General features: G+C 38.7%; 1 protein-coding gene across 1 annotated transcript in view; it reads right to left on the reverse strand.

Annotated features, from left to right (window-relative positions):
- Positions 1-18,435, reverse strand: part of lrp1bb (low density lipoprotein receptor-related protein 1Bb) — a 291,575-nt gene extending 273,140 nt beyond the window's left edge. Inside the window, exon 1 of the mRNA XM_077536047.1 lies at positions 18,271-18,435. Coding sequence (XP_077392173.1) covers positions 18,271-18,361 — 91 coding nt within the window. The 5' untranslated portion in view covers positions 18,362-18,435. The remainder of the gene's footprint in view (positions 1-18,270) is intronic.
- Between the last annotated feature and the right edge of the window lie 5,532 nt (positions 18,436-23,967).

Raw genomic sequence — 23,967 nt, forward strand, 5'->3', positions numbered from 1 at the left:
TTATTTTTATTTTTTTGGGCTGCCAGCGTTTTCGTCTCCGGGAGAGCTCCAGTTGCCAAATTATTTGAAATAATAATAATAAAACAAAGATTTTTTATCATAATTAGAGCTTCCAAAGCTTTGCAATAGACAAACAGATTTTTTTTTCTTTTTTGGAGAGAGACGAGAGTTTTCCAACAAAAATGTAAAACATGAGCTCACAATATCATTGTTCAAATTACATCGAACTAACAGACTTGACGAGTTGACAGTTTGTTTACGGTTTAATCCGCATACTGCTTATAGCTTGACAACACATTTAATCTGACTGTTTTCCCAGTATACAGTACATGAACAAGAGGATAAGCTGATTATTATTTTATAGCATCATATGCTACCCACGATTGTGTTATTCATCTCTCGCTCTAATGCAGCAGATGTTTAACCGTTACAATCAACAATGTGGGATCCATGAGGTGATGTGGTCAGATAAAACGTGACCCGCTCTGTGCATGTCGCAAGGGTTCATTTCATCATTTCATGATATGGACAAAAATAGGATGGTGAAAATGTTCTATTTTAAGATTTCTAGATAAACACGCACTTTCAGGCCTGTATTTTCCTTTCTCAGCAGCCCAAAAGTTAAAATTGTAACCAAAGTGTATGAAAATAATTGATTAGCAGGCAATGCGCATCATTAGCTAATATTTGTTTTTAGCCGTCTCGTAGCTAGCTCGTCTTTGGGAACTCGCAAACTTAGTCGCAAAATAACCTCACATTTTGAGCTTGATGCATTGACTACATAAAAAAATGAAATAAAATCAATGTTCAGATTCAAATCAATATTCAGATTCAAACACGAGAACGAGATAGATGTTAATACAGGGGTTGCCTAACAACGATCAATTGCAGATTGTAAGGTCTTACCTTACAGAAGAAAATGTTGTCTTAGACACCAACAAATATTTGTAATCAAAATAATAATACGCAATAGAGTTAATTGTCGGTTCCTGGATCTTTTTAATTAGAAATAAAGTATGAACAAAACCCAGATATGGTAGAATCCATTCTAACTGTTTACAAGCTCTTATTCTTGAATGTTGTTTATCTGAATCACGGCCCAATTACTACTGCAACGTCCTCAAAGTTTTGCCGTTTGTCGCGCTCATCTGTTACCAGTCACGACTAACCTTGGGCAGTCGCCAGATGAATTTCACAACAACGCTTCCATTCTTCATTGAGAGCCGATTTCATTTCACAGAAACATTTGTTTCCTAATATTTTCCGCAACCTGCTGATTCACAGCAGTACATCATCATCATCATCATCCATTGCAGTATTTAGAGTGTCTTTTACCCCTCACTGGTCTGATGACAGACTAGTGAAAAGTCTCCCAAGACATCGACAGTGGATTGCTGCGGACCTCGGGGAGCTCATATTCCTTGTCTTGACTGATTGTTAGGAACGACGAGCAAGCGCATCGCTGAGGAAACTGAGACAGACACGAATATGTCGGGTAGGTTCGGGTCATGAAGAGAGTATCTAAAAATGAGACCTGTCATGTCATGTTCACCACGTTTGATGATGGCAGCCCTTAAAGGCAATTTTGGCATTATTATTTATTTTTAGAGGTTTTTTTTTTTTCTTCATATTTGAGTCCCCTCCAACAAGCTTCACTGCTTACACTTGACACAGCTGACAAGAAGACACACTTGTCAACTCAGTTAATGGGCTGCTTTCTTGAGTGCTATCTCAGGAGAGGTTGCTGCCACTTGTCAGGTAATTTCGACTTCTGTTTGGGAGATTAGGACCGGAGTCACGTGCGGCCATTTTCCAATACCTTATACGCCCGTATTGCTCCCCACAAGAGAACACGGTCTTGATTTTTCTCAGCATGCTGCTAATTGCAGTAACTGACGCCACTTGCCTCCTCATTTCGTGTAAATTGAGCTAGAGGTTTTGCATTTGTACATCAGGTCGCAGCGCGCAATATAAAATTGGACTGAAGCAGTGTATTACATCTAAATAATAAAATACATTGAAAGAGAGCAACACCAATAGATAAAATATTATACAAATAGTGTAACAGCACACTGATCCTTAAGCAAATTTCATTATTTCCTAACTATAACAAACTTATCTCACAATATAGATCAACAATCATGCCCCAAAATGTACATTATAACTCATTCCTTTTTGTAGGTGTAAAAAGCAGGATTACAATAGATGGCATTCCATAATTTGCAACAAAAACTTTTTAAAATACTCTCTTTCTTCTCTCAAATTTAAACCATCTCAAACTAAATAAGAGTGTCGCCAACTAGTGGTTGACAGTGGAAATATACCAAATTTAAATGAAAGTTAAGGCAAAATAGTTTTAATTTAAAAAAATAACTGTGATTGGGAAACTCGTCCAACCCTTTAAGCAACAAATTTTAAAACATAAACACTTCAGTATTCAACATATTCATACTCAGTACTTAACCTCTGTGAGTGGCTGAGACATTCAACGGTTTAAAAAAGGTTGAATTCTTTTAAATGCTATTTAATGATGTCATTACATATACAATATTATCGAGTGTTACTTCTCTCATACAAATAACACATTAAACATTGTTTTTAATTATTTTGGGGAGAGCGGATTAAAATGGCATAAATGGAACATATGATTTGTGAAACGAGTGATTCGAGTTACGAGCATGGTCACGGAGCGGATCACATTCATATCACAAGGCACCACTGTATGAGCTCATTCAGCTTTGACATTGCTTTTGATGATCTACTCAAAATACTTGCTTTTGACTTTAAACACAATACAACAGAATGGGGGGGTGAGGAAGGGACCCCACAAAATTACACTTTTGACGACGTGGGTCTATTCTTAACCCTGCGGGAACATACTCAGGTTCACACTTTTCCATCTCTTTGTTTTCGCCAGCTGTTATTTATCACCTAGTTCGGGGATGAAAAAATGAATTACAAAGATTATGCTGGCAGGAAACCTGTACTTAAACACAGAAACAGCAGCAGAAGGGAAAAAAAATCAAAAATCAAACGATGAACATCTTGAATGGGTGCGCAATTGCCTCTCTGGGATTCTTTAGAGCAAAATTAAAAGCAAGTTTTAGAGAATACACTGTTGATTCTTTTTTTTTTCTCTAGGATAACAAAGAAGCGTATTGACTGTTTCAGAAGTGAGGAGATGAGAAAATAACAAGACAATATCAAAAATAAAGGTTTATAAAATGATAAAATGTAGTGCAAAAATGACAATAAAATGAAAAGTGCGCAACGATGTGTGCATGTCTACTAGGTGTACAAGTACACTAAACTGGTGGTGACAGTCAGCACGTGGCGACTATTTGAGGAACTACGGCAGGAATTCTGAAGGTTTTAGCAATATTGCAATGATGTGTAAGTGAATGCATTCCCTGTAGCGCGACGGCTATTTACTATTGTGCGTGACCTTTACTTGCTCATTGTGTACAATTGATTGGCCTCCTCCTACAGCGTGAGCTTTCATTTGCACTTCATTAGTCTCATACGGTACACTTCAAAGTCATTAGCGCACTTTTAGTAGCGTACGCCCCCACTAGCCACATGCTGGACTTTTCTGGTCATTTTCATTCAATTTGTTTGATTGGACGATACATGCAAATTAGGCAGAGTGCAGTCATCGCTGGTAAAAAATAAAAAATAAAAAATAAAAAAATTTTTTTTTTAAAGTGCTTAGCTTTCCTGCTTGTTTATTTACTTGGGGTAGTGGAGACGAAATTGGCTCTCAAGGTGAGACGATTTTTGTTCATCAGATGGTATCGACAGAATTATCAATGGGCTTGCTGAGCAATGATGTAAAAACAGATTCAACGGAGTCATATGATCGTTTTTAACTCATTTGCTCCCAAATATGTAGAAATATGTTCATTTTAAATATTACCAGTGTCCCAAAGACGTATTTATACGTTTTTATGTTTTTTTGTTTTGTTTTGTCATGCTAGTGCATACAGAAGGCTTTGATGCAGCATCTGAACTGAAGAGAACATTTGAAGCAATGGTGGGTGTTACAAAAGCGGCCAGCAGGTGGCATCAGAGTATAAGAGATCAACCAGGGCCATGTTGCAACAAGTTGTTTTCCCCACAGTTTTAAACAGATTTGTTAGCTAGAATCTAATGCTAGTTGCTGTAAACGGAATTGGATAGATAGATATTTTTTTTGCCTGATGAAAGAAGAGACTCTAATCTTTCTTTTGGTAGGTTCCATGTTTTTATAGCAATAGAACACAATAGTCTGTGGGCCTTGCAAAATCAGTCAAAATCCAGTAAAGCGAAGGGATTTGCTTTAGTGAAAATAGCTGGGAGTGAATGAGTTAAAGATGAGGTGCCATATTTGGCTATGGTTGCAGAACATATCTTACAAATCGTCGCTGTCCTGTGAAAAACAATTCTATCCATTTTTGTCTTTTTCTTTTTACATTTATGGGAAGAAACTGAATGCAGACATCACAAAAACGTGAAAAAAAATGTTTGTACGAATAATTGTAAATATAGTTATCATACATTTGCTGCAATGAAGAATTCTTTGCTCTGCTCCGCACTCACGTTCGCATAGCCTAACGTAAGACAGCCTATCAGGAGATGACCCATGAAGCACAAGAACAAGAACATCTAACCTAAGTCCGCCTGTAAAGAAATAATTGCAAACTTGACCACACGTACTCAGCAATCTTCCACTCACATGCACACACACAAACAAGCACTGTACACTGTGTTCCAACTATGCCTTGCATTTGCATTTTTAGGATTGGAACACCCATGTAACTAGGGGCGTGAAAACCAAATAAAAAGAGAGGGCGAGGAGAAGATTCTTCGATAGTGCAGTAGTGAATTGTATCAGTCAGTTCCTCTCCTTGAGAACTTCAAATTGAGTGTCCATCCATCCATCCATCCATCCATTTCCTTGACTGCTTATTCCTCACAAGGGTCACGGGGGTGCTGGAGCCTATCTCAGCTGGCTTTGGGCAGTAGGCGGGGGACACCCTGGACTGGTTGCCAGCCAATCGCAGGGAAATTGAGTGTCTTCTCTCCTTTTTGTGTCGTGTTTAATAAATGTCAAACGGTAAACCTGACATGTTTTCTACAGATACAAAATCCTTAGAATTGTGCCATTTTTCTGAGAATATAATGCAAGTACGTAAAGTTAGTTTTGCTAAATCAGTATGTTTGGGCTATCAAGTCTGCCACTAATAACTCCAAACATTTGTTTTTCTGATCCCGACTGAAACTTTTTAGTTTCAAGCCTGCAGCGCTAAGCCGCATTTACAATGAAATCATAAATCCAAGATAAGATTATTTTTACAGTGATAAAACCTAAACTGCTTGATTTGAACAACACAAAAAATAACATCAACAGCAGCAGCAACTGAGACCCCCAAGCTAAACTTCACATTCAATTGCACAAGCTGGCAGTTAGAAACATAAAGACTTTCTTACAGATTGTCGTAAAATGGAAGGATGTCAACATGCTCATCAAATTGACAATTGACTTTATTACAAACATTAGCTTGATCATATTACACATTATCGACAATATACATGAACATTTAATCAATAATCATTGAGTCACGTCATGAGTCATGACTATTTTCCCCAAAAGTATATGATCAAAAGTGTAAAATTGTGTTGTAGAAGTGACCTCATGTCTCCTAATAGCTTTCATCCTCTTGTCTCATTATTACTCACAAGCCACGCCCCTTTCCTGGCATGTCAAGCCAATCAGGACGGCGCCTCATGCCCTTGTGTCTCACTCCTGTCTTTGTTATTTGAATAATTGCCGCTGAGTCGCTTTAGTTCCACTCTTTGTCTTCACTCCCTCTCGCCTCATTTGTCCTCTGATCGGTGTTCTTCCCAGCGTGTCTTTTCTGGAGCCTTGATTTTTATTTTTTTTTTGAGAAAATAAAATATTTCTTGTCTGCTTTAGCGCTACCTACTGATCTGCATATATCAGGACAATAGTAACATAATGACGTCAAAGATTAGTTACTCGCCCTCTAAATGTCCATCCAAAATGCTGCTAATGGCAAGAATGATGATAAAGGTGTGCTACATATCACACTTGTCTCAAAAATATCTTGTTTTACACGCTGGTGGGTGTTTGGTGATTTCAACTGGGTGTAGGCAAGTCTGCTCCTCAGAACTATCATTTATGTTCTCACATTTTTGGTGTTAAAATCGATATTTTCACCTGAAGTGGAAGTCACAAGAAGAGCTGTGAGAGGAAGAGGTGGTGAAATCTGTTTGTTTTTTTTGTTTTTTTTCCTCACTCTAAATTACAAAAATACTTTGAAAATATATGGACATCAAATCTGGCATATGCACGCCAGTAAAGGTATACTAATGTAATTAAGTTCGATATATACAGGACTGTCCTGGAACTTTTCTGACACGTTATGCATTTCAACTTGGACTTCCAACATAGATAATAATTCTGTCTGGAATGATGGAATCTTTTTTTTTTTTTTTTTACTTTTACTTTTTCTCTGTCAATAGTAATCTTCCTATTAATAGAAGAGGTTGAAAAAAAAATACTAAATACTAATACAGTGGTGCCTTGTGATATGACCTTAATTCAGTCAGTAATCCCAAACATTATCTCAAGTCATATTTTCACATTAAAATGACATAAATCTAATCCACCCTCCTACTAAGAGTTTTTAATAAGGAAAATAGCACTTTATATTATTGTACTTTAGATAAATAGACTAATAAAAAAATAAAGAATTTGAATCAGGAGAAATGGAATTGCTGCACTCTCTGGCGTGCCAATCATGCAGATAAACAAAAGAGTTTCACATAATGACTGGAGGTGTGTCAGTATTTTGTGGTAATGTTAGTCATTTTTTTGCAGAATCCTGAATTCGCCTCAAAGTAGACCCTTGTTGATTTCCGCTTGGCAAGACTCATTCAGAAACAACCGACTCTTATCAGCAGCCGGTTAGCCGGCAGACACCTGAGACGGCCAACACATTTGAGGCCCGAGCGCTTAATCCCTTTCTTCATCTCTTCTGGGAGTGGCGAGGTGCATCACAAGCAACTCGCGCACATTTACAAGCAGCCGGCAAGAAATCAGAACGAGCGAAAGCCACGCCAGGCAGGCGCGGAGGAATTGCTGTAATCTTATCAAAGGTGTCGACTACAAACAAACGCGGCTGAACTTTGATTGGACGGGAGTTGGGTTAATGAATCTCCCCATCCAATGGTGCGTGAGAAGAGGGAGAACAAAGATGATGAACCGCTCAGAAGCATGTCAGGGAATCATCCTCAATCAGACTGACGCCAGCTGTTGCGTATGTTTACGTTATCAAATTGCAACACAAAGTAACAACATGGGATTCAATCAGCGCCGGCGGCAAGGGGATTGCGGACTTGCCGCAGGTGCGGGTGAGGCTTACTTTTATTTTAGATCAGTTGGTTCTTAACCTAGTTTTGATTGATCTGTGTCGAGCAAAAAAGAAAAAAATGTGTGCAATATGAATTCACATGGATAATGGGCCATATGGTGTTCCACAGGGTTCAATTCTAGAGCCTCTGCTGTTTTCCACTCTATCTGCTACCCCTGGGTTCCATCTTAAGAAAACGGGTGGGTGTTTTAAACTGCTCAATAAATTGACTGTTGAGTTGACTGATGGCAGTCAGCGGAACATTTCCTAAAGTTGCCTGGAGATGAAGAATACATGAACACAACACTTTCTGAATTCAAGGAGAAGAGAGACAGATTCGATGAAAAGGCCATGTTCAATTTGTTCACAAGGAAGCACTATGCTCATGTCTAGAATTTGCAGAAAAAAGTATACATATATTTTTTTTTCAATTAGAGAATGCAATGTCTGAAGAAATTGCGTGTAAAGGCCGAGAGGCTGAATACAAAAAAAAGTGGGATTATTTGGAATGATATTGAATGATATAAAATGACCTGGAATGATCTGAACATGTTGAAGTTGGAATGGTTTGAATGTGTTAAGAAAATGACAAATGTGGAAATTAGAGGGGAAAAAATAACACAAAAGATATAAGAGATAACACCTTCAGGTTGTTACGGTTTAAATTAGTGACAAAAAATAGAAAAAAATAAAACACTAATTTGGGGGATTTTTGTGGATATTTTAATGGTGAAAGTGTTGCATTTTTGGTAAGTGGAAAATCTTAACTTTGACAGAAACAAGCTGAAATCTTGAAGTTTAAACCATTTGAATTGGTGGAAAAAAATGCAGAAATGAGAGGGGGGAAAACAAGGGGGAAAAGTGTTAGTTTTTTTTATGTGGGTATTTTTATGGTGAAAATGTTGAATTTTTGGTAAGTGGAAAATTTTTAACTTTGATAGGAACAAGCTGAAATCGTGAAATTGAAACAGTTTGTATCAGTGGGAAAAAAATGCAAAATTATAGGGGAAAAACAAGAAAGAAATGTTAATTTGGGTTTTTTGTTGGTATTTTAATGGTGAAAATGTTGAATTTTTGCTAAGTGGAAATTTTTTGCATCAGAAGGAATAAGATTAACAAAATTGGTCAAAAAATGTAGACATTATAGGAGAAAATGATAAAAGATGTGGGAATGCAGGAATTCTGGAGGTGTTTTAGTGGTGAAAAATGTTGCATGCTGTGTATATTTCTGGAATGTTGAAAATCATTTCCTTGAAATGAGTACAATAACTGTTTTGCATTTCAAATGTCAACATTGTAAATGTGTTGTGCTGAATCTGCCTTTGGGAATTAATGGGTAATTTTGGGGTGTAAAATGGAGAATTGTGGGTAAACAAGAGAATTTTTGGAATGAGAAATATTGAAGCCCTGTTGGCGTGATTTTTTTTAATACTTTGAAGTTGGAATGGTGAGAATCGGAAAAAAATGTGGAAGTAGTAGCCCATCAATAAAATACAAGGAATAAAATACAATAAAACGGATTTGGTCAACGTGCACAGGAAACTGGTAGTGTTCAGCACCTCCAAAAAGGTTCAGAACCACAGTTTTAGATCTTCCAACTGTTCCATGGAAGTGCATTCAATTATTTATCTTTCGATCTCACAAATATTTCAGACCTAAAAGCCTCTTAAAGTGCAACGTCAGGCCTAGTCGTGCACTCGAAAAGCGCGAGTCTGTAGATATTCTTAGTCCGTCCAAGTGCGGTGCACTGGACAGTAAACAAGGTGCAGGCTTGTTGATTTTTGCACTCTGAAGTGCGAATGATGCCAGCACTCTGCCTTGTTTTATCATCCATCTAAGTGGGCTGGATTACAATTAGCCCTGGCAGGAAAAGGAAATGGCTACACACACACACACACACACATGCACGGTGCAGACTTTCATTTTGGAGGGTCAGCGTGCATGTGAGCGTGTGCGCGTGTGGTGCATACATTACTGCGTTTGGTTTGTTTGGCAAAACAGCTTTCGACTTAATATCATGCTAATTTGCATATTTAATCCCTTTTTTGAATGTACATCTTGTGATTCAAGGCGGAATCAAAATGCAGATTTCCGTCTGACTGAAGTCCCTCCTGCGTTTTCCTTTTTCGGATTCAAAGAAAAGTAAGTGTAAAAGAAGCAACTTAATTACTGGAGTTTGTAATTGCACCACGCACGGTTTGTTCTTTAAGATCAGCAACTGGCTTTCGGTTTGTCTGCTGAATGAATCTCGTTGGGGGATAGATGAATCCCCTCCCTGTGTGTCGGGCTTTTCTGGGCCAAGACTGCGATGCGAGATGGATTCCTGTTGAGTCCTTGGCCTATGCCAGGTGGCAGCTGGGAGAGAGAGTCCCCGGCTAGCCGGTCACTAATTCCACTCTTGAACACTTAGCTGAAAGTTATGTCACAGTCTAGTTTCGGCCATTTGACCGCTCGAGGTGAATGATCTCAGGTGAAATATTACAAATAAATAATACAAATTGTGTCTTCAACTTTAGACCGAAGCTTGAAGTGATCTAACTAAGCACTGACGAATCGATGAGCAATCGCCCGGACAGCAAACAAAGGATTAATAAGAATCGTATTAGTTGCTAAGAATGACTTAAAGAGATACTTGACTCATTGAGCCATTTTCAGCATTAAAACGTTGATATTTTGTCCAGAATGAATTTGATAACTTCATAATTTTTCATTTTCAATTAATACCTTTAATTTTTGTTTTCTTTTTCCTCCACACACTCAAGCAAACACGCACACAAACAGACATGGTCTCCCAGGCGGGGAAGCGAACCCACGCCAACCCGGCACCAAAGGCGAGTGACGGTTGCACTCTTCCACCCAGAGCCCTTAAAAACGAATTTTTCCACTTGCTGTCGACTGAAGATGACATCACCTGTGCTGTGGAAGTAGCTAATGACCAATCATGGCTCAGTTTGCTAACCAAACCCAGAAAACAGGTGAGCCATGATTGGCCGTGACCTACTTCCTCACCTGTTTTCTGGACTTGGTTAGCAAACTGAGCCATGATTGGTCGTTAGCTACTTCATCTTCAATCGCCAGTAACTGGAAAAAATTGTTTTTAAAGGTATTAATTATACATAAAAAATATACATATAATAAAGTTATCAAATGTATTCTGGACAAAATATTAACTTACTGCTGAAAATGGCTCAATATGTCAAGTGTCCCTTTAAGTCCATTAGAATCAAAACATTCAGTGCCATGGTTATGTCATTTGAAGATGACTTGACTTGACTTGATACGAGTCTGATGCGCTGTCTGTTTGAAAGCGCCATATAAATAAAGATGACTCTTTAAATTGCAAGCACTTTAAAGAGTGGTAATAAGCCAAAACCGCCACGTCAACAGACTTTTAGTTGGGCAATCAGAAACGTGCAATCGAACAGGGAACATATTTATGTATGTATATTAGGAATAGACCGATAACTGGCCGGTGGTGATATTCTGCATGTTGACGAATATCGATATGACACTTAAAAAAAAAAAAAAAAAAAAACCTGATGGCTTATAAACGTTCTATTTAAATTTTACATGAAAATGTTTTAATAATAATAATAATAATAATAATAATAATCGGATTTATTATTATTATTATTATTATTATTATTTTTTTTTTATTATTATTATAAAATAATAAATAAATAAATAAATAAATAAATAAATACATAAATAAATAAATACATAAATAAATAAATACATAAATAAATAAATAAATAAATAAATAAATAAATAAATAAATAAATAAATAAATAAATAAATAAATACATAAATAAATAAATAAATAAATAAATCCCTCTTATGTTGACGCCATGACAGGGCAAAATGCAGAAATAAATATGCAGCGGTGCTTTTCAATTGGCGTCTTGTGACAGTGTGAGACGCGTCAGAGCATTGGTGGTGAGAACACGGAATAATGTGGGGGCTTGTCCTGCGGGTGTTGCCCTTCACCCTTTCAAAAGCGACTGACTGACAGACATTTTAAAGCCGGGCGCATTTTCCAACTCTCTTTTCAGACAGTTGTGATGTTTGTTTTATTCTGACTTCACTTTTCAAAGCAGGCCTCACAGCGGGGGGGCCATCAGTTATACTCAGACTTGCATGTCGAAATTTTGAAAATCCAAAGAATAAATTAGGCTATGTGTTCCTGAAAGGAATAAATCATTGCATGAGTTGCTATAAAGAAAAAAGAATAATACGTCGGCAGCCTTTCTGCAAGAAGCCCGCATCCTAATTTTAACCTTTTTCCAGCGGAGCTGATTCATGCAACGCGACTGCTTTTATTGGTTCATCTGTGTTTAAGCAGCTGGCGCTGAGCGTGTGTCCAGGTTTTCCACTTTGCCTGCACCGCATGACGTCAGCCTTACTTTATTTATTTGATTTGATTTTTTCATTTTATGATGCATTGCAGCAGATCCATCACCCAATAATGACCTCAATCTCACCCAACTCATTTTATTTTACCACTGCCCCGACGAGACCTATTCTCATTAGAATATCTGGCAATAAAGCAGTTGCGCTTTCCTCCATTAATAATTTATATACTTTTTTTTTTTCTCTCTCATTTCTAGCCGCTCTTTCACTATATGACCAAGATGCTCTCTCGGAATTAACTCCAGTAATGCCAAGGCTTCTTCTCAGCGGGAAACTTATTGATTCATTAATCACATTTTCAATTACTTGAGGAAAAAAAATCTAATATGAGCCCCCCCGGCGCACACGATGGGTCCCCCGAGAACCTCAACACGTCAGATTATTTGATTTGAAAATGTAAGCCCCCTCTTCCAATTGCTAATCAATGTCATGTGTCTCTTTGCAGCCAGTGGCGTTCATCACGGTTGCCAATTGATTGCTTGATTCGATTGTAGCTCATTCCATCTGTGAGCTGATATTGAGTCATTTACTGGTGTGGACGTTTTGTTCATTCACTGGAATTCAAACCGTTTTTTTGAGTAAATCACAAATATGTTGCAACAGTTGCCAGTAGAGGGCAGCGTTGCATCACTTTGTATTTGAAACCAGCACAGACTTTGAGTTGGAAGTCGGACAATTGTAGGCAAATGACACAAACCGAGTATTTATATGTATATTAGGGCTGTGCACTAATCAGCAGTGACTTTTCAGATACGAATCAGAGCATATTGTCATGTGTACTAGTGTCACAGGAATGAGTGGCACCTAGTATTAATTTTATCAGACTTTTTTAAACTTGGTCTGTTTTAGTCTAGTTTAAGTCTCGGTTGTTATGTTTTAATCACATCTGGTTAACCACATCCTGTTTTTTTATTTAGTAGACTATAAGTGGAGCAATTTTAGTCTTGAACTTATTTGCTCCCAAAAACGTATAAATACGTTCTATTTTAAATGTTTTGAGTGTCCAAAGATATATTTATACGTTTGTTTGTTTTTTTTGGTTTTTAATGTGAGAGCATGTAGTAGGCTTTGATGCAGTTTCTCAACTGCAATGAACGGTTGAAGCAAAGTAATTACAAAAACGGACAGCAGGTGGCAGCAGAGTATAAGAGATCGACCAGGGCATGTTGAAAACAAGCTGTTTCCCCACAATTCTAAACAGATTAGTGAATAATGATGAAACTTGGCTACATTGTTATGCTAATTGCTACAAAACGGAAACAGATAGAAATATACTTTTTTTTTTCCCTGATGAAAGAATAGACTTTCTTTTGGTAGGTTCCAAGTTTTTATAGCAAAAGAACACACTATTCTGTGGGCCTTGAAAAATCAGTCAAAATCCAGTAAAACAGCCGGGAGCGAATGGAATTGCTTCAGTGAAAATGGCTGGGAGCGAATGAATTAATTTATGCCCCCCCCCCAAAAAAAAAAAAAAAAAAAAAACTCATTTTACTCTACATGCTAGTAAGTTAGCCAGTATTAGCTTGCGGTTGGTTTTGCATTGTTGTTGGAACATTATAGCTGTTGGTTTAATGTTGCTTTATAAACAACTAACAAACTTTTTGTTAACTTATCACAATATATTTGTGGTGTACTTTGACATGTCTCTTCAGGTTTATTATGTTTTATTTCCAGCTACCAGCAAACAAGTGGCTACTATCACTAAATCTTACAACCTAGCAAGTTAGCCAGTATTAGCTTGCAGTTGGTTTAGCATTGTTGTTGGAACATTATAGCTGTTGGTTTAATGTTGTGTTAGAAACAACCACCAAACTTTTTGTTAACTTATCACAATGTATTTGTGGTGAACTTTTACATGTCTCTTCAGGTTTATTATGTTTTTGTTTTGTTTTTTCAGCTACCAACAAACAATGCGAATGTGCAGTGATACGTTCAGCTTGACTCGGCAAGCCAGCTCAGCGCTAATGAGCATTACATGAAACTGTAAATTTACTGTACCTTTACTTTGAAATCGGCTGGCAGTGAATAACTAACGGGTCACTATCAAAGTCCATTGAATTCACTCAGCAACTTTGTCCGCGAGGGATGAGACGAGCAGTTGTCCCTAAGAGCAGGGGGATGCGGGTCGAGAGCCGGAGGCCATACATCACCTCCGCCCCGAGATTGATGACAGCAACACTTAGCTGACATCACCGAATGGATCTGTCAGCTGTTTTCATGTCTCTTCAGAGCGTGCAAAAGACTGACACAAGTGCGCTAACGCTGACTCAGCCGGTTACCTCAGACGACCTCGGAAAACCTGTAACAGCCACCCAAATGTCAAACGTGCTTTTTTTTTTTGGGGGGGGGGGGGGGGGGGGGCGTTGAGGTTCGCCTCAAGTGCTTCATACACTCATTTATGTTTTCCGTGTTAGCAAACGTCGGAGCCTTTCTGACGACTCGTCTGGTTTTTCAGCCAAGAACAAGCAAGGGAAGCAACGTTAAAGAGCACCTGAGGCAGCGCCCGCTAGACTTGAGCGCCACAAATGCCAAGAACGATCACAATCGACGGTTTTCCCCATCTACTGAACAAATCATAATGCTGACTCATGTTTTGACATCACCTCTTTTTCAGACCACCTTTCCTTTCACGCGGACCTCCTCTTTGCACTTTCTATTGACTCTGCATTAACTAGAATCCACATGTGGCTTCTGCAACCACTGGCCAAGAAAGTAGCGGTGTGACGCTGGCCCCTTCCGCCCTGAGGAACACCAGGAGGCACCGAAGTCGACAGCGATGCCGCCAGGACGGAGCAGGATGTGGACTGAAACGCGAGCCCCGAAGGAGGCTTTGGCACGCTCGGCGTTGGTTATGTGCTAATGTCTCCCAGAGAAATATGTAAAACTCAGATGAAAAAAAAAAAAGAAGTCCAACCTTTAAAGGTCAACAAAACACAGGAGCACTCCCATGAAAGCAACACTCTAATTTTCATATAACATTCATCTTGGCGAAAGGTGAATTTTGCAGTTTTATCTCTGCGCTGGTGCTTTTTGGCATGTTCCTTATGTGCGGCCTCACAGGGTGGCAACACTGCCCCAAAAAAATAAAATAAAATAAAAATAATAAATAAATAAATAAATAAAAATTAAAAAACAATTGCTAGTTGAAATGGCTTCTATTATATTCAAGGTCATGTTTGTAAATGAAAATTAGTTCTCAAATAAAGGTTAGATAAAAATGAAAAATAAATAAATAAATAAATAAAATAAAATGTAATGTAATGTACAACTCCCACATAATACTTCTGATTTACACTGTTCAAATTTCAACTTGCTTAAAAAATTCACGCCTCCCGGGGTATATATCGTCTGATTCCACATTACTTACAGTAATTGCACAATTTAACATTTAATATCAACTTTTCCCCATTAATTTTCAATCATCATTACCAGGTGTTTCATACTGCTCGTTGGCACAGTTTGTAACGTGCATTGTCCAGTAACCAGGAGGTCATGGTTTCATCATTTATCTCTCAATTCACTTCATAAGCATTCCACATGCATTCAAACTCTTTGCATTCAGCTTTCAGCATTCCCACGCAATTTCTCCAGAAAGTGCACTTTAGTCTAGTTATCTAGGTTGTTGTTGATAAAATAACATATTAATTATTTATTTGTTCCATTAGTTTGACAACTCTTGGGTGTTATTCCCTGTAACAGATTTCTACTGAGCCCTGATTTACTTTTATGTCAATGTTCCACAGCAAAATCTCATTTACAAAGGATATACTGTATTCTATTAATGCAAAAAAACAATTACAAATGTCAGGTATGCTTTGTCTGTAAAGCCAACTATCAGGAGTGGATTAATCTAAATTGGAATGGAATATGATTGAATCCTTTGTGATTTATTGCCTGTGTGTCGACGTGCACGTCCATACGCCTGCGTGATATGATCTCCCCAGCATCAGCGCACGTGCCCTCCGCTGCTATTGGATCACCCTGAACAGAGTACGCGTTTCAAACAACCTTGAGCTGGATTATTATTTTTTTTGCCGGACCATTTCTATAGTTCATTTCATCCCTGCAGCTCATCAATGATCTCTCGGAACACTTGAAATTGCAGGCGTCAGAAACCGCAAGCTCGCCCACTTGGCATTCAACATGACAATGCTGCTACCACAAAGCAAATTAATATCAGACTAATTAGGCTGACAAGCAGCTTTGGTGTTGCAGGGCCGTTATCATTACGGTCCATTTAGGCACCACTCGGAGAGCTCGCATTTATTCTCCGGGCTGATGCAGAAAGGGGGACAGGACACGACGGGCATCGGCGTTCGGTTCCTTTCGAATGTTTGCATTTACATATCGTTGTGGCGGCCCAAAGGAGAACAACTCGGATGGCATGTAATTCTTCACGTTGATTCTGGATACACTAATAAATCTCAACACTCCGGTGCTGACAAATACAAATAAGGGAGTAGAGAGGGGAAAAAAAATAAATAAATCTCCGGCAGCGTTTTGTGAAATTTCAGAGAGGTGCTCTTATTTCTCTTCTCGGCGCCGGAGCATCCTCAGGGAGGACAAGAAGGTTCGTCTTTTCATTTCATGCACAGTAAGAGAGGTAAATAGGACTTTTATGTTATTTTCTTTCTCCTCATGTGATTGCCATGTGAAACACACAAAAAACCTTTTCTTTTCTTTTTTTCTTTTTTTTTAATCAGCCTAAAGGGGAATTCAGGACAGCCGTAAGTAGTCTTGACATTACTGGAAAATAGAAAAAGTCTGAGAAATGTGACCTGCAGGCGAGAGTGCAGCAAAGGTCATAACATCATTAAGTCCACCAGAGAAAGTTATGTTTTCAAAAAGATGGATTTCTTTCTTTGTTTGGGGCAACTTTTTGGCTGAATTTTTTGGTGCACGGGGAAAAATAGTCTTGAAATATTGATGATATCTTTAAAAAATGGTCTGTCTGGTTTCAATGGCCATCAAATCTCAGTCGACGTGTTGGATGATGCTGGTCAAGTTATGGTGGGATCCATTTGCATTTGACACGGGCAATCCAATAGAAACGGAGCTATGTCAAACACAACATGATTTTGACAACTTTTTTTTTTTTATCATAACATCTCGTAGTTTTGCTGTTCATCAAATTAAAATCTTGAAGCCTCGGAGCGCTCGAGTTGAGCTGGAAGAATTTCTAATGACGTTTCAACTTTGTTCCGACAGAATTCAAAGTCCAAGTAAGTGAAGTTTAAGAGTTATATGGTAAAAGCATTCATGTTCATCCGTCCTTGGCCATGATGAGAGCCAATGAAATTCATTCTGTGCACGAAATCAGTCAGGATGGAGCCAATGTGAGGTTCTTTTCATGTTTCGTACGCTTGGATGTGCCATGAAACACTTTTTTTTTTTTTTTGGAGTTTGATGATGCCATTTTCTATGATGGGATCTTGTAAATGTTAAGACGATTCAAATACTTGTGTCCCAAATATTTAAGTCTTGAGGAAGCTCTGTGATCTTGTTCTTTTCAACTTTATTCAAATCAAATTCAATGTGAAGTCAATCCAATTTAAAGTATTAGCAGATAACACACAAACGTTTACTTTTTTTTTTTACTTTCATATGCAGATGTTGGTGTGATGCACACCCCAATTCATATATACTCATTCAAATAATGTCATTAAGGCTTGATGATGCTTAATCACTTTTCAAGCTCATCACATACAACTTAATGTCCAATTTACCACGAATGTAAGTAATTTGCATATATATGATGTCAAATTGTTTGTTTTACAATAACAAGGCTCTTTTTTTTTTTTCTGTCAATCCCAGGACACTCAAAGCAATTTATTTTCATAACGCACAGACGTCAATCAAAATCAGGATGTGATGTTTGGTTCTTTTTATGTGCCTCACCTGAAGACATTCTTGAGTCTGTTTTTTTTTTTTTCCCCCCCATGATGAGATTATGCCACAAACGTTAGGATGCCTCTTAAAGAATATACGATTTTGTCCGACTTTTTAACTTTTACTCCCTTGAGATTGAATGTCCAAGTAAATCAAATTTCAAGTATACAAAACCGAACCGGGCTGTCTTCAATGCAATTCAATCACTGAATAATTCCATAGAGGAGGCATCACGTTATTTTGATCCACACATTGTGCATTCCCACGTCAACTGCGTGCTCCCACAATGGAGATTAAGAGCAAAATCTCCGAGAGAGACAAACACTGCCCCAGGGGGAGACGTTCACCTGCTGCACTGTATGATAGCACACACCGAACGTGACTGCCCAAACGCACACATACTTCCCTTCTGCAAACATGCCAGTAAATGTGCTCAACTCTGCTCACCATCACGCATGCACGGAACATTTGAGACATGGTTCACTATGCGGCTGGAGATGCCAAGTTGAGCAACCACCCCCTCCCCAAACGGTCGGCCGGCTTAATTGTCTCTTACCTCTGCGCTCATCCGGCACTGCCGACGGCTCGGTGCATGGAAATAATCCCGAGAAAAGGGCTAAGAAGGTGAGGAGGAAAAACTCGGACATGTTTTCGGAGAGCGGGCTCTATCAGGAGCCACGGCGCGTCTCCCCCTGGTCCCGGTGCTCGCTCCTGGCACAGGTCCAGGTCCAGTCTCCCCCCCCCTCCCTCCCTTTGCCTCTCCGGGCTCCTCCACCACCACCACCAGGCGCGCTTGTCAAGCGCCGTTATTCGGAGATGTCCAGGGGAACCGGTGCAGCGCGCCCCCCCGCTCCCCGACACATGCACACGGCTCCTTGCCGCCGATGGGAGCAGGCAGCGCGGATGAGAGAGAAAGAGAGAGAGAGAGGAAGGGGCTGGGATGAGATGAGATGGGATGGGATGGGGGGGGGCGGACGAAGACGGAGAAGTGGTCTTCTTTTCTCAGTGATTAAAATGTCGTCAAGGTGGCGCAGCTGGCGTGAGAGTCATCACATTGGTCAGCCGGTGCCGGGTGCCAGTCTGCTTGGACTGGATCAGCCTCACAGGCAATGAATTTAAACTCGGGGAGGTGGGGGTGGGGGGGAGGAGGAGGGTTGAGGGGGGGTGGATGGAGTCATTCTGCTCCCTCACTCTCTCTCAAGTAGAGTTTCATTGCCTCATGCACGCAGCTACTTTGAAATGGGATTCAGAATAGAGTTCCATTCTTCCCATTAGAATGAATAGAAATGTCATTAATCCGTTACAAACCCCCTCATAAAACGTTTTTTTTTTTTTTTTTTTTTTTTTAAGGCAAAAAAAAAAGAAATAAATCAGCACGAGTAATCTTTAGCAGTTAAATAATCAGTTTTGTCTGGCTAACAGCTGTGTCAGTAGAGAAAGGAATGGTCAAGTTGTGGTACTGATCCATAGTAACATATTGCTAGTTCATCATCACTTAAAACATTGTAATTACATAATGAAAAATGAAAAAGAATCAAATAGTTTGTCTATCATGATTAAATTATTGTGACTCCTGTAGTGTGCGACCCGGCCACCAGGCGGCAGTATAATACAGTCATGCATACAAACGAAGAAGAGTTTCACTCATCTATTGCTAGTTACACGCCATATTTCTTTCTTTTTATCATTTTTTAAACTCTACTGTACACAATCCAAATATTCCAAAACAAGATTAAAACTTTCCACCATATCTGTTGATTTTTTTGCATTTTTTGATCGGCCGTATAATGTCATAATTCATCAATCCGGGGGCGGCGCTACAACAGAGTGCACTCAGTTAAGCCCCACCCGCATTTTATTTGACATTTTCAAATATATTTATATTTCTCAACCACTATGGAAAAATCCTGGAGCTGTCTGCTGGAATTGAGACATTACAGCCGCAGTGTTTCACATAAATATCTGTGGTCGACCGCCACTAATGAATTTTGACCGCTACTAATAATCCTTTCACATCCAAATCACATTTATTTTTTTATTTTTTTATTCGTCATTCTTGGGGCATGGCAAAAATTATTAAACGAGCAAAAATGCTTGAGAGTACTTTTGCTGATACGCCGCAAAGAGTGCACAAGTATATGCAGTAAATAAATGTGGTTTTTAAATAGACACTTAGCTCCATTTTGCGATCTGATTGAGTGGTATATTTAAACTTAAAAATCCTGATTGTATAAAGTCTAAACAAACCAGAAATAGCAGTGACGACGAAAATATGTTTGTCTCGGCACCGTCTCGCCCTTGCGCAGACTGACGAAAGAATACATGCCAAATGACCACTTTGTAATACATTTTCACGTACTGTACGTGTGCCAAGATGGCGGTCTTGCTGTCTCCATCTCACTGAGAGGAATAATAACTGTGCGGTCGATGGCGTCGCCTGTTCAGGACTTGTCATTAGCAACTGACTCACATCTTCAACCGTCCGCAGACCTGCGACCCCGTTAAGCACACATTAAGACCACCTCAGTCATGCCGGTGCCTGAAGACTTAATGAGTTGCAGTCTAGACGTTCTTTGAGAAGCTGGTCCCTGCAAATGAAAAAGCAAAAAAAAAAAAAAAAAAAAAAAAGGAAACTAACACCCACAAAGAATTCCCTTGCCACCCTAACATTAGTATGGGCACCATCTCGTCAGCAGTACACTCATCCCCTCCCACCTAGGCAACAGTAGGACCTGTGGAGTCATTTCCTCTCTGGCTCATCATCAGACTCGATTCATTAACTCTTTTACTGCCACACGTTATTTAAAACAACAACAACAACAACAACCCTCACAGTGCCAGCCAATTTCGAGCATTTTAACTCATCTTTCAAGGCAAACAGAATATTGTGTTCTTTTACTACATATACAACGTGAGTACCACATGTAAGATCACATTCCATTCTTTCATTACAAAAAAAAGTATGCTTCTACCTTATTCGGTTCTTTAGTAATCACCATTTGAAAATAGGTCATTTGAATGACTGAGCGAAAATTGAAAAGGAGAAAACAAGCTTTTTGTGAAACGATACATTTTCTCCTTCTCATTTGTTTAGTGACGCTCTGTGAATTAGGTTTAATGTGACAAAGGCACGTCATCCTTGAAAACCTTCGTCAGAGTTAATCAGATTCTGTAATGTTTCATTGTAAATTCCATAAACCGGCAGACCATTGAAAAGAGATACAATGCTGCCATCTGCTGGCCATAGTTAGTGGGTGTTTTGGATTCCACAAACCATTGACCAGGCAGCGCGTCATTTAGATGTTGCACTGGGCATTGATTTAAAAAAATAATAATAATAAATAAATAATAATAGTTTGACGCCATTTAACGTTTATGGCAGCATACATCGTTATTTTACTAATCGTTTTTGGTGGTCAACGCGTTAAGATTATTGTATTTATGCTACATGTTTGAAATGTGTCATTTGCAGCCGCACAGGTGCTATTTCGTTCTGAAATAGTTTTCTATTGGCATCGCTAGTTTAATATGGGGAAAGTGCGCCTCCTTGTGGACACATTATAAAAGGTCTTCAAGGATTTGACGTGAAAAAGTGATGGATGGGCAAGGATGTACGACATCTTCCTTGTTCGAGGCGAGCTCGTTTTTATTGCTAGACAATTGCAAGTTGCGTTGTTTAGACTTTTTATTCCCCCCAGCTCAAATAAATTGACATTACATCCAAGTATGATTAAAATAGTAGTCTTAGAAAATTGTCGGTAGGCCAACTGAAAGTTTACTTTGTCTTGCACAAGTTGGAGCTGCCACTGATTACACTGCATAGTCGCGTTTCATCCAATGACTGTTATCAATGCAACCGTTGTTGTTGTTAGAACATCACTTTTGTGTAGTTCGAAAGGCACAAACAAGAAAAAAGTCCAACAAAGTCATTTTGGACTTTAAGACAAAGCAGGAATGACAAATTTGTCCTACCAACTCAGGTTGTGCTTGTCTGTAATTCAAGTTCTCATGTCTAAGCTACGCAATAACTGTATTTTTTTATTTTTTATTTTTTTAATGGTTTTAAAAGGAGTGTTGGAGTGTTCCACTGGTAATTAAACACAGGGCATCATACTGTATAAACCAACAAAAACTCCACCAGCTCATAATTTACCTACCATATAATGGCCGACAAAGACAAAAATACAAATAAAATACGCGTCGGTGCGAGCTGTTGTCAGAGCAGCACGACGCATCTTTGAGTGGGAATTTGCAGCCTCGTTATCGCTCAACTTACTGCAGAGCATAACTAGGCGCAAGTGCTCGCTTCTTTCTTTTGTTATGGTCATTAATTTGCCATACGCGGCTTGGTGGAGTCACTGAAAAGAAAAGGCGATACTCGGCTGAAGTGCACGAGGTGAAAAAAACCCTAATGTGGGTTAGACGACACAAATACACTTGTTTGGATACAATAACAAGAATGAGTGTTGGTGGTAGTTACATTACTGTAAATTAAGTGCAAGAATTTTATTTGTTTTTCTGTAATGATTTTCGCTTTTTCACCTCTCACAATCCTGGTTTGTTTTGTTAGCACAAATAGTTGCAATTAGTGGTGGCAGGTCAATATAGGGCGTCAGGAGTAATCTGGTCACCCCATTCATTTCCTTGAAAACCAAAAAAATGAATATTGAGAGTAAAATATCAAAATACAAGTGAAAATATTGAGAGTAAAAGAAAAAATATTTGGAAATAAATTATACGTGTATATATTTTTAGATGAGGAGGATAAACGTTTTAATGGCAAAAGTCAATGTCTGATTTTGTGATAGATTTCCCGTCTGAACCTACTTTGGCGTTGGAGCGTTCCGTGTTCGGCGGCATGTCAACTTCCAATGTTCACTCACGGTCTGCTGGAATTATGATTTAATTATTTCAAGATTTTTGTCTCATTGAACCTCTGCTAATATGAGGATAAATTTGCTAATGTTGGTTGCTAACTTAATTCATTCATGCTGACTTGATGTGATTGTACTTATTCAATAACAAATGGGTCAAGAAGGCAAAGTATTATTGTGGGGAATGCCGAAGCATATGTTATTGTGATTTTTATTCTCCACACTTTTTTTGCCGCGTAACAACTCCCACATAATACTTCTAATTTACACTGTTCACATTTCAACTAGCTTAAAAAATTCACGTCTCCCGGGGTATATATCGTCTGATTCCACATTACTTACCGTATTTGCACAATTTAACGTTTAATATCAACTTTTCCCCATTCATTTTCAATGGGACAGACATTGAACTTTTTCTAAAACTTTTTTCTCTTCACGCCCACTTCCATACATATCACTTATCATTACCAGGTGTCTGATACTGCTCGGTAGCACAGTTGGTAAAGCTCATTGTCCAGTAACCAGGATGTCATCGTTTCATAATTTATCTCTCAATTTACTTCAAAAGCATTCAAAAAGCATTCAAATCTTAGCATTCAGCTATTAGCATTCAGCTTTCGGCATTCCCACGCAATTTCTCTACAAATTGCACATAGTCTAGTTATTATTATTATTATTATTATTATTATTATTATTATTATTATTATTATTATCGAAATTGCTTCCCCAGGTTTCATATTTGGGGTTTCCATGACAGGCAGGAGCTAGCGTGTCATCCAATATGATGATTTTAACTTCATTTTGCTTTAAATATTGCCTTACAGATGAAATTGAGACACAACATGCATGATGCATCCATTCCCCACAGACGAAGCCGCATTTTAAATTTAAGCCGTCATGTTCTGTCACGCAGTCGGAAATGCGTCGAACAAAACAAGTGTTTTAGAAGACCACGAGATGTATCATTGATGAGATGAACAAATGTGTCACGTTTTATTAGGACATATTGAGCCCTCCTGCAACCACAATCACCACGTTTTCTGTTTCCTTAACAAATGTGTGATTTAGTTTTTCATTTCCTCTTTCTTCCAGCAGAACAATGAGAGATGACTACATTTATACATTGCAGTCCAGTTGCACTCACTGAACTTGCTCAACTTTTGCTCAGTGCTTTACTCACTGTAGTTATAATTTACAATGTTTAATAAGGGATACAGCACTCTGTAATAGAGTACTATTTTAAAAACAGAGCATAATAACACAGTTTGTGCAGCTTTCAATTCATCGTGCTGCTGCTTGTGGTGTTCAAGTCTTCCCAACAGGGGGAAGCATAATGCAGTCCTACAGACATAAATGAAGGAAAATCACCACGACTCTCC

This window comes from Festucalex cinctus, chromosome 11 (genome assembly GCF_051991245.1).
Source record: "Festucalex cinctus isolate MCC-2025b chromosome 11, RoL_Fcin_1.0, whole genome shotgun sequence".
Lineage (NCBI taxonomy): Eukaryota > Metazoa > Chordata > Actinopteri > Syngnathiformes > Syngnathidae > Festucalex > Festucalex cinctus.